Source organism: Myotis daubentonii, chromosome 4 (genome assembly GCF_963259705.1).
Source record: "Myotis daubentonii chromosome 4, mMyoDau2.1, whole genome shotgun sequence".
Lineage (NCBI taxonomy): Eukaryota > Metazoa > Chordata > Mammalia > Chiroptera > Vespertilionidae > Myotis > Myotis daubentonii.
This window is the reverse complement of record NC_081843.1, coordinates 35,388,769-35,400,219: the sequence shown is the minus strand read 5'-3', so window position 1 is coordinate 35,400,219 and position 11,451 is coordinate 35,388,769. Positions and strand designations below refer to the sequence as shown.

General features: G+C 43.2%; 1 protein-coding gene across 1 annotated transcript; it reads right to left on the bottom strand.

The window, feature by feature from the left end:
• Positions 1-4,122: 4,122 nt before the first annotated feature.
• IFT22 (intraflagellar transport 22) lies at positions 4,123-10,175 on the bottom strand. Its single transcript, XM_059693575.1, has 5 exons — positions 10,020-10,175; positions 6,234-6,310; positions 6,016-6,105; positions 5,516-5,718; positions 4,123-4,622 (listed from the first exon to the last, which is right to left on the bottom strand). Exons 1-5 carry the CDS (start codon positions 10,056-10,058, stop codon positions 4,474-4,476), a joined length of 558 nt encoding a protein of 185 aa, XP_059549558.1. The 5' UTR covers positions 10,059-10,175; the 3' UTR covers positions 4,123-4,473.
• Between the last annotated feature and the right edge of the window lie 1,276 nt (positions 10,176-11,451).

The following is an 11,451-nucleotide window of genomic DNA, read 5'->3' as shown; positions in this document are numbered from 1 at the left end:
CTTTTAACTTAGGTAGGAAGAATGGCCTGTATCATAAATGTAGAAAATTTAAATGATAAAGCAGTTAAGAAGTCATATCAAAAATATGTTATCTATTCTTAACATTCAAAAGCAGAATTTCCTCCCTTTTCATTTATTTAATTTCTTTGGTTTTGGTGTTTAAAATGTGAAACCATTCATTTCCTGCTCAAGGAGAGAGTACATTTGTTGAGAAAGCCATCAGCCAAGGCCAGAATATGTAATTCTCATTAATCAAGTAAGGGAGGCTGGAGTCAAGATTGAGAAGAGCCATAGTTCGAGTTATTTTCTTTCTTTTTAAAATAATTTTTAAATTATTCTGCTGAATATTTTATTTTTTTAATTATTTATTTTTATTTCAGAGAGGGAGAGAAAGAAACATCAATGATGAGAGAGACTCATTGATTGGCTGCCTCCTGTGCGTGCCCCCTCCCCCACCCCCCACTGGAGACTGAGCCTGCAACCTGGGCATGTGCCCTTGACCAGAGTCGAACCTGGGACCCTTCAGTCCATTGGCCTCAGTGGATAGAGCCAAACCGGCTAGGGCCAGAATAATTTTCTTAAGGTACAAATGCACTTACCCTTTCAATAGGTGTCAGGGATACTGTTTTTGTATTAACTCTTGTATGTGTCCTCAGTTACTACAAAGCTCTATTCTTTGTTATAACAATTTAGCTTACTCTACTGACATAAGATATCCTGCTGACATAACCTACCTACTGACATAACTGTCTTCTGGTGTTCCCCAGAAAGTATAACCATCTCTAGGAGCTTTCCTGAACAATTTTGAGATATGAGCATTCAAGTTGTAATGTAAGTGAATAAGTCATGCTTGACTTAACTATAGGTAGAATTCCAGAATACTACTTGGTCATTTGATTGGTTCCAAGAAATATGATGCTCATCCTATTGGCAATATACTTGGCAAACCACTTTCACCTTCGAAAATGGTTATTTGCCTTGCTGTTGTTGCTGTGGTTGTGTTGCTTTACTAGGTTTAGTCTCAGAGGGTGACACTCAGCCATATCCACTTGTGGACTCTGCCCAGATGGTGGAAAGAACAGGGGTCCACTCCTGTCCGCAATTCACTGGCTCATCTTGGACTAGTTGTCATGTTCTTCCCCTAACCTGCTGCTCCTGCTCCACCAATGCCTCAGTGAATGGCATCTGTTGTAGGCTGAATCATGGCCCCAAAAGATATCTGGTCCTAATCCCTGGAACCTGTAAATGTTACTTTTCTTGGAAAAAGCATCTTTACAGATGTGATTTAGGACCTGGGTTATCTGAGTGGACCCTAACTGCAATTACAAATGTCCTTATAAGGGAGTGAAAGAGGGAGATTTGAGTCAGATACACAGAGAAGGCAATGTGAAGAGGGAGATTAGAAGAGTCTGGCCTTGAAGATTGTAATGATGCTGCCACAAACCAAGGACTGACAGCAGCCGCCTCTATACTTGTCCTCCTTTCAGTCCAGCCCTCGTGCTGCCATCAGAGGGGTTTTTCTAAAACAGATCTGACCACATGGATCTGTAGTGAAAATCTTTCAATGGCATCCTTTTTTAAAGAAAGAAGTTTATTGATTTTTAGAGAGGAAGGGAGAGGGAGAGAGAGAAACATCGATATGAGAGCACAACATTGATCAGCTGCCTCCTGCACACCCCCTACCAGGGATTGAGCCTGCAACCAGGCATGTGCCCTTGACCTGGAATATACCCAGCAACCTCCTGGTGCACAGGACGACGTCCAACCAACTGAGGCCCACTGACCAGGGCTCAATGGCATCTTAATGCCTGTACGATGAAACCCTGACTCCTGAGAGGCCCTCCAACATCGCCTCCCTGAATTCTCCTGACACTCCCCTCCCCTGCACACTCATACCCACTCACCTCCATTTCCCTCACCCACACTCTCACTCACTAACCCCCCACACATAATCTCACTGCTCCACACATTCACTTGAGTCATGTTAAACTGAATTTCCTACATAACTTGGCTATTTTATACATCTGTGGTCTTCATATGCATTGTCACATCTGTAATACAAAGAAAGAAATCTTGTCTCAACCATATGCTAACACACGCGTGGCAAAAATCATTATTCAATTAGAAAATAGCTCTGTAAGTCCGGGCAGTGTGGCTCAGTCATTGAGCGTCTACCTATGAACCAGGAGGTCATGGTTCAACTCCCATTCAGGACACATGACGGGCTTGTGAGCTCAATCCCCAGTAGGGGGCATGCAGGAGGCAGCCGATCAATGATTCTCTCTCATTATTGGTTTCTCTCTCTCTCTCCCTCTCCTTTCCTCTCTGAAATCAATAAAAAATATATCATAAAAAAATAGTTCTGTGAAATCATAAATCAAAACTAGGATGCCAAGGCCAGCAATCTTATTTTATCCTTCCCTTGAAAGGACTGACGGTTGAAATCACCTCCCTAAAATTCCACGTTTAAACATATGTATATCCCAAGTAATGTTTTTCAATACCATTAAAAATGTCCATCAATAAAAATATATGTCAACATAAGTGGTTATTTAAACTATCTAATATAACATGCCAATATAAACGGTTATGTGAATTATGCAAATCCCCATGATAAAAGTGAAAAAAGCAAGTTCTAGAAAAATTATAATTTGCCACTGTGTCCATTGATAAAACACAGTTTTTTGTAAGCACACAGACTGCCTCTGACAGAATATGGAAGGTAAGGGTGGGGGCTTTCGGAGAAGGGGAACAGAGCGGGAGGGAAGACAGGGAGACTTCTTCATTGAATGTCATCTTGTAACTTATGCATGTGTGGCCTATTAAAATAGAAAACAGCCCTCGCCAGTTTGTTCAGTGGTTGGAGCGTCCACCCTCAAACTGAAGGGTCGCGGTTTCCATTCTGGTCAAGAGCACATACTTTGGTTGCAGGCTGGATCCCTGCCCTGGTCGGTTGGGCATCGGGGAACATGCAGGAGGCAACCAATCGACGTGTCTTTCTCACGTTGATGTTTCTCTCTCTCTTACCCGCTCTTCCACGCTCTCTAAAATAAATAAATAAATAAATAAATAAATAAATAAGTAAGTAAGTAAATAAATAAATAAATACAAGGGTGAGGATTAACAACAAAAAAGTTGAAAGCAGCCTTCAGCAGTATGGCTCAGTTGGTTGAGCGTCATCCCATGCACCAAAAGGCCACTGGTTCAATTCCCGGTCAGGGCATATGCCCAGGTCGTGGGTTCCATTCCCTGTTGGGTATGTGCTGGAGGCAACCGATTGATGTTGATGTTTCTTTTTTAAAAATGTTTTTTATTGATTTCAGAGAGGAAGGGAGAGGGAGGGAGAGACAGATAGAAACACCAATGATGAGAGAGAATCATTGATCAGCTGTCTCCTGCACACCCCACACTGGGGATCGAACCTGCAACCTGGGCATGTGCCCTGACTGGGAATGGAACCGTGACCTCCTGGTTCATAGGCTGATGCTCAACCACTGAGCCATGCTAGCTGGATGATGTTTCTCTCTCATATTGATGTTTTTCTCTCTCCCTTCCTCTCTAAAAATCAATAAAAACATTCTAAAAAAAATAAAAACATTTTTCTCAATTCAAAGATTTATAAGGGTTGTACTCTGGCCATTAACAGCAATGAAAGCTGTTGGGTTAATTTTTCTATTGAGCTCTGGGATAATCATTAAAGATCAGATAAAAATAATTTATTTTTCTTTCTGAGCTTGTATTTACAGTAAGCTGAGCATGGAGAATGAATTGGACAGGTCAGCAATGCCAAGAGATAAAATGATCCTGCCATACATATACAAAGAAAGCTGGGATGGGTGGAGGACACAGATGGCTCTCAGAAATGTGCACGGCCATCCCCAGCGGGAATGAGGCCAACTCAGCCTGGGGACTACTGGTTCCATGGGGAGAGCCTATGCTACAAGCCTTACCAAGTCTTGCACTTGGTGAGAGATGGCCAGTAGGGTGGCCACTGACATCTTGACAGAGGTCAGGGAGGGAACCCAAGGAGCTGCCCTTAGTACAGCTGCCCCACCCCAACAAGGGCACAAGCACTGTGCAGACACTCTAATACCACGTTAGGGAGAACGTAGAGGAAGTGGATTGTAATCTTGAATAAATTAAATATTTATTAGAGACTGAACTAACCTGAAAACCTTTAAATCGCAAGAGATGGAGATACAGTGGACTCTTATTATATTCTATAAAGTCACCACGAACACTGGAATAGTAAATACGAAAGCATTGCTCCTGGGGAAACACAGGGCTAGGTTAAGACAGAGAACAGATGGAATGATTCAGCTCCTTGGGTGACTGGTACCTTCGGGCAGGTGAGGAACGTTTCGTATAGAGCCGCAGGGAGAAGAAAGTGTCAGCGGCCAGGTAAGATTTCAGATCTGCAGGGGAAAGAAGCTGGCCTCGCTCGGGATGTGGAAGAGTCCACGTGAAGGCTAGTTAGGTGATAATTGACATCTCCTCCCGGTCTCTGCTCTCAGACACTGAGTTGATGATGCTTTTCAAATACTTTATGAATTCCATCCGGATCTCTTCAGGGTCATCCTCAAGATTCGAGTGCACCAGCTTCAGCTTGTTCAAGGGTGGTGCTTGAAAAGGAAAATAAGGTAATTAGGCACGGACTTTTGCTGAGGGCCATTTCTTGTTCCAAATGATCTGAGTCTTACAGAAGCCAACTTGTTTAACTTTCTAAAGTCCAAAAATGAAGTGTCTTGCTTGACCTAATTTAACACAAGAAGGCTTCACCACTCTGCCACCTGACAATAGGACGGCAACTCTACAAGCCACTGCCAGGCCTCTTTGTTCTGATACCAGAAAGGAAGACATTGCTGAATACTGTCAGTCACCTTCTATGATCACACTGTCACTTCTGTAATGGTAGGAGTCACATGCAAATTGGAGTTTTTCTTGAGAAAAGGCCAGTCAGGAAAAAGTGACAGGTGAGTGGCTAAAGCCAGGTGTTTCCCCTCTTGTTATCTACCTGCTTTTATTTATTTAAAAAAAATATTTTTATTGATTTCAGAGAGGAAGGGAAAGGGAGAGAGAGAGACTGGAAAACATCAATGATGAGAGAGAATCATTGATCGGCTGCCTCATGCACGCCCCACACTGGGAATCGAGTCCACAACCCGGGCATGTGCCCTGACTGGGAATCGAACCGTGATCTCCTGGTTCATAGGCTGATGCTCAACCACCAGCCGGGCTATACCTGCTTTTAAAGTGTCTATATCCTGGCCAGGTTGGTATGGCAGATCTTCCAATCTGGTAATTCTGATTTACATGGTGAGAAAAACAAGTGCCTAGGACAGCGGTCACCAACCTTTTGGAACTCACGGACCACCACTGGTTGGCAACTGCTGGCCTAGGACACTCTAGGTGCTCACTAACAGCACATCGCTGCTGCTTTCAAAGACACAGAGCAATATACAAACGCCCAGAACACTGAAGACAAAAGCAGAAAGGAGAATTGCAGTCTTCTTACATAAAGACAGGTTTCCTTTATCACTTCCAGAACCTGGTTTGTGGTGTGCAATTAACAGACACTGAGTATCCTGTAAGAACTGCTGCTGAACAAAACAGGAATACCACATCTCGATTTCCTTCAGGTGGCTTGGGATGTCAGCATTGAAGATGATCACCACTCCGTGAGAGTCCTTCATCAGGGCTGGCCAGCAAGACTCGAACCTGCAAGACAGCAAAGGATTACAGTGAATGTTAGGTAGTTCTGGTTTCTAAGAATGGATTTTAAAAATAGTATCTTACTATTGGTAATTGATGGATGACTTCCTTACTACTGATAATTGATAGATGACTTCTCATTGTATTAAAACCCAATCACTAAAGTTTTAAGAGCAATGCTTGTCACCAAACAATTTTCCCAAGCCCCTAATACAGGCTAGGAAGTGTGCTAGGCCAAGGGGCCTGGCTGGCAGATGATTTTTGAATCATTTCATGAAGCAAACCCTCTTAAAGGAGACGTACTTTGGATCGCCGCCACAATCCCATAGCTCAAATTCGCACGCGGTGCCTTTGTTGTTGCTGGTAACGTGTGGGTTCTCAAATTCCAGGATCCTATAAGCAGAAACAGCAGCAGCATCTCTACTTCGGAAATATTATACTTTTGGAATGCCACCAGCACCCCAAGTAGAGGGTGGGTGACGGACAGGGTCTCTCTGGGACACAGATTCTTCAGGGCTCACCTCACTCCTTGAGTTGGGTTGTATTCAGTGATGTCAGAAGATTCTGTCAGGAAGTTGGCCAAAACGGTTTTTCCACTCTGTGAAAATGAAGATAATAAAAAAAAACCTTTTCTGAAGATCGAGAAGTCAACTATAAATGAGCCCTCCAATAGCGGGCTTGGAACCAGGTGAAATGGAGGGTAGGCCACAGCCACACTGGGATCACCGGGGCAGAGGGCTCTCGCTAAGTTGCTATGCGTGGTGGGCACAGTGCGCTGGGACCCAGGGAGCAGGGGATTCCAGTACTGTCTCCGCCACTGGGTGACTTTACCCACATGGATTTCCCCAGCTGGCTCTCAGTGAGCTTTTCTAAGAACAGAAACAAAATCATTAATGTGAACTTTTCCTCACTCGCTCCTCCCCACATCTTCAAGAAAAACCACAGTCTGCCAGGGCTCATTATGGAGCCACAAAGGCCAAGAAAGGGGAGGGGGTTCCTCAAGGTCACTGAGAAGTTCCAAATCAGAGCTGGGCCACACTCTCATACAGGACTGTTTCTAGTTCTAGATAATACATTCTTACCTAAAAAGAAAAAAAAAAAAGTACTAACAGCCCTCCTAGCCCCTCCTCCCCATCCCATACCTTCATAACAATGATGATGTTTTTCAGATCTTTTCTATACATTTACATCATTCATTTAACAAACACTGTATATTCCTGAATATAAAATAATTTTTTTCTCCACCCAAACTATTCCTTAGAAGAAGGGGAATCTCTTACATTTCAGTCCTTATAAAAATTTCTCAAATTATGCTCTGCACTTCAATTACTTTATTTTGAACACCAACTGCTTGACTAGAATGGTCTCAATCGATGTCAGTTTGGGAGGCTTGTAGACATCATTGAATAAAATCAGGGGAAAAAAAATAAATGAAAAGGAGGGGAGGGGCTTAACATTGCTTTAGTAATTTTCCCTGAGGATATGGCTTCACAAATTATCAGTTAACAATAACACAGTAATTGGATATCATGAATATTTATCTACAGCAGTGGTTCCCAACCTTTTTTTGGCCATGCCCCACCTAAGCATCTCTAAAATCCTGATGCCCCCGCTGTGACATATAACTCTTATTATTCAAAAAGTGAACACCTGTTCATGTGGAGGAAGCCTAAAAGGCCATTAACTTGGTCTAAACAAGCTTCCAAAGAACATGGCAGCCATGAAAGAGAAAAATAAAAGAAAGGACAGTTGAAGTACTGAGGAAGAAATCACTAAGAAACTGTTAAAAAATAATAATATAAAGGGATATGAAAAAATAGCAAAGTTTCAAAACATATAATAGAGAACTGAAATGCATAAATATGTCACAATATATTTTTATATACTGTATACGAGGCCCCTAGAACCATAAGAAATGCAAAAAATTCACTGTTAATAACTCATTCTCAAATTGCCCCCCTTAAAAATCAAAATGCCCCCCCTGCGGGGTGTGTGCCCCACGTTGGGAACCACTGATCTACAGGATGAATGAATAAAGCTATGGCCTGATGTTATAGGAACAGTTCTTCGAGCTGGAATACACTTCCAGGAACACAGGTTCATACAGATTCAAAAAGTGCTATGTCCTAAATGCTTTGGTGGTGTGCTTTGTTAGGTGATCCAAAAAGTGGCTCTAGTCATAAAGACGACTTGGGTGTCAAAGATGCAGATAAGGGGCTTGAAGAAAACTGCCATGAAATGCAAGAATGGAATAAAACAGTATTTCTAAATTAACATATAGCTTAATGTACCTTTAAATGTGTATCTAGCTACACTGATACTTTAAACATCATTAAAGTATATTTGTATATTCCATCGATGCCCTTAAAGTTTATATATAAAGTTTGTAGTTGGCTGAACCAATTTCTTAAGGGGTGGGTTCTTATGGGAAAATGAAGAAATTGCCTGTCAGGTCCATAGGTGTTTTTAAGTGTCTACCTTGTTTCAGGAGCTGTTGATAAATTAGAAAAAGATGAGCCCTGGCCAGTATGGCTCAGTTGGTTGAAGCGTCGTTCTGAACACCAGAAGGTGGTAGGTTTGATTCCTGGTTATGGCACAAACCGAGATTGTGGTTTGATCCCTGGTCAGGGTGCATTCAGGAGGCAATCAATTGATGTTTCTCTCTCATATCGATGTTTCTCTCTCTTTCTCTCTCTCTCTTTAGAAAAAGCTGAGGTAGTGATAAGTACTAGGATAAAAATAAAGCAGGGTGATATGATAGAGACTTTGAATTGGGTGGTCGCAGAAAGCCTACATGAAGTTTAAATTGAGGTTTGAATGACAATGAGTCAACTGAGACTTCCTAGCAGGGAAAATAGCCAGTTCAGAGGCACCAGGGCAGGTACAGCATGTTAAAGGAACAGGAAGTTAGTAAGTTTGAAGAGTAGCGAGGGAAAGAGAAATGTATATGCAGACATATATTCCGTTGTGGAAGCTGGGTGATGGGTACTAGGAGTTCATAGTTCTTTCTCCCTTGTATATATTTGAGAATTTCCATTAAAAATATATCTGTGCTTGTTTTGCTTTTCATAATTCTCTGCATACTGTTATTACTTGTCTATTTCACTTAATAATTTATGTCGTGGAGAGTTCTCCATGTCAGTACACACAGACTTGCCTTGTTTTGTTTAACTGCTGCAGACTTCCAGAGTAAGAATATACCTTCGTTTATTTAGACATTCTCTTACTGATGGCACCTAGGATGTTTCCAGCTTTTCAATATTGAACATGACTCATGGGGAACATGGGCAAGAATTCAGCTACTGTAGATTCTGAGAAATGTAAATGCAGCTCTAAAAGGCACATTTTAAATTTTAATAATTTTATCACCAAAAAAGCTGTTATCAATTTATAGCTCCATCAACAGAATCCTCGAGTACTCATTTCCCTGCAAGCATCTGAATCCTGGGTGTTATCAATCTTCTAAACTTTTCTCATCCAATCTGATGGGTAAATGAATGTCTCTTTTTGTTTTAAATTGTGTTCTTGTGACTGTGAAGTTGGGCATCTTCTCACACCTATTAGTCAGTTGTATTTCTTGTGTGCAGAGCTTTTGCTCAGTTTTCTATTGAGTTCTCTTTTCTTTACTGATATTTAAACTTTCCTTGTGAACGATCTATCAATCCTTTCTTTGGATTTATTTTGCAAATACTTTCCCTAACCTTTAACTTCTCTGTCATTTCTTTTAAGGCTTCTTCATTTTTGTGTTGTACATAAGAAGACATTCCCTTATCTGAAGATTTAAAACGTATCTATTCATCTACTACAGTGTTTTCCAAGTGTCCTTCCTGAGCCAACAGCATCAATAAAATGCAAATTCCCATTCATTTACTACTTCCACAGTGTTTTTTTACACGTTTAGCTTTAGTCCATCTGAATTTTATTTTTGTGTATGGTGTGAAGTACACACATAGATTTCATCTCCACCATCACCACCATACATATATTAATAGCTAATTGTTCCAAGACCAGGTGATCGTCCAATCGTTCCTCCTCCTAGTTTCCTCGTCCCACAGTCACATTCATTAGGGACAACCTCGAATGCAAAGTGAGATCTAGGCTCTGGTTCCATAACGCCACTCACTAGCTTGGGCCTTCAGGCCTCAATGAAACAGGGTCAGTGTCTGGAGACGCAGAGTTCCTGGTGAGGCCAGCGACGCACACCAGGGTGGGCGCGGTGGGACCCGGTCCCACTTCTTGGGGGGCGCTCCCGGCGCACCCCCGCCTCCGCTCGCCGCCCCCGAAGCTGCCCCCGGCCCCGGCCTCACCTCGCAGGGCCCCACGAAAAGGATCTTGGCCTTCAGCATCCCGGCCCGCCGACAGCAGGCCCACCGGAGCCCACTCCAGCGTTGTCTGAGACCGCACGGATGTCAGACCGGAGCGGAAGTCGCCGCGCTGATTGGCTGTCTTCGTTTCCATGGAGACGGGAGCGGCCCGCGGGGGCCGACGGGAGTGGGCGGGTTCCGGGCGCCGGGTCTGGGCGCTAGAAATAGCTCCGGGTTGGATGCAGTGTCCCGGGCAGTGGGGCGTGGGCGTCCGGCTGAAAGTCGGCACACGAGGCACGGGGAGAGGGAGGAGGGAAACAAAAGCCCGGAGTCAGACTCTCTTTTGAGCGGGGAGAACAGTAGAGCTCGCGGGTCCGGCCTCTGTCTCTGTATTTGCGGATCCTCGATCTTGTATTTCTCGCTGTAACTCCGACCGCTCAGGCAAGGCGGAGCTGGGCAGGAACAGGCCCTCTGACGCCGGTATCACTCGGGCGTGAAAGTGGCTGCACTGAGAACGGATTTAAGACATCCCCGGCACAGTCTGGAAGAGGTCAAGGAAACGAGCTTCTGGTCTCTGTAAAGGGGCTCATCGCTCAGCCTCATTTGGGGGATCCGGAAGAAACCATGAGGCTAACGGCCTGGCGTGTTCATTGTCAGCGCCGGTGTCTGGACGCATCGCTCCTAAATCTAGTCATTAGGTCCGTCTTAGATGACAGACCCAGTCCAGAACTTCGAGTGAGGCCATGAAAGTAAGTGTCTGTGTGCCAAGAGTGCCGTTAGGAGATATGCTAATCCAAAAAAAGTGCTGACGTGATAAAAAGAAACGAACACCAAAAACAACTAAAATAAACCCAATCTTTACTTTTGGTAGGCTAGTTATACAGTCTCTGTATTACAAAGAGCTGCTGAGTGATCTGTAAGGAAGAGTCTGCTTCAGTATCAAGATGCCATGAATGGATTGATTGGTTCAATCAATCACTTGAATGCCTACTTTATAGCAGGCACTCTTCCAGGTACTAGGAGTGTTTCTGTACCTCTTGAACCTACCATTCCAGTAGAGTAGATGGATATTAAGTAAACAAGTAAATTAATAACATTCTCTCAGGTAGAGACAATTTTAGATAGTGGTAAGTGTTATGAATAAAAATAAACCACTGAAGAGTTAGAGTGTGAAAGCCAATTTTGGATGGAATGGTTAAGGCAAGATTTTTTTAAAAAAACACATTTAACTTTAAAAAATATATATTTTATTGATTTTTTTACAGGGAGGGGAGGAAGGGAGGGGAATAGAGAGCCAGAAACATCGATGAGAGAGAAACATGCATCAGCTGCCTCCTGCACACCCCCCACTGGGCAACCAAGATACATGCCCTTGACCAGAATGGAACCTGGGACCCTTCAGTCGACAGGCTGACACTCTATCCACGGAGCCAAA

Bases quoted from the DNA above. Each gene is read 5' to 3' on its own strand.
- IFT22 (XM_059693575.1), bottom strand. From the start codon at position 10,058: ATGCTGAAGGCCAAGATCCTTTTCGTGGGGCCCTGCGAG. The intron at 6,311-10,019 runs GTGAGGCCGGGG...TCATTTTCACAG, and splicing joins TTTTCGTGGGGCCCTGCGAG to AGTGGAAAAACCGTTTTGGC. The intron at 5,719-6,015 runs GTACGTCTCCTT...GCTGTCTTGCAG, and splicing joins GATTGTGGCGGCGATCCAAA to GTTCGAGTCTTGCTGGCCAG.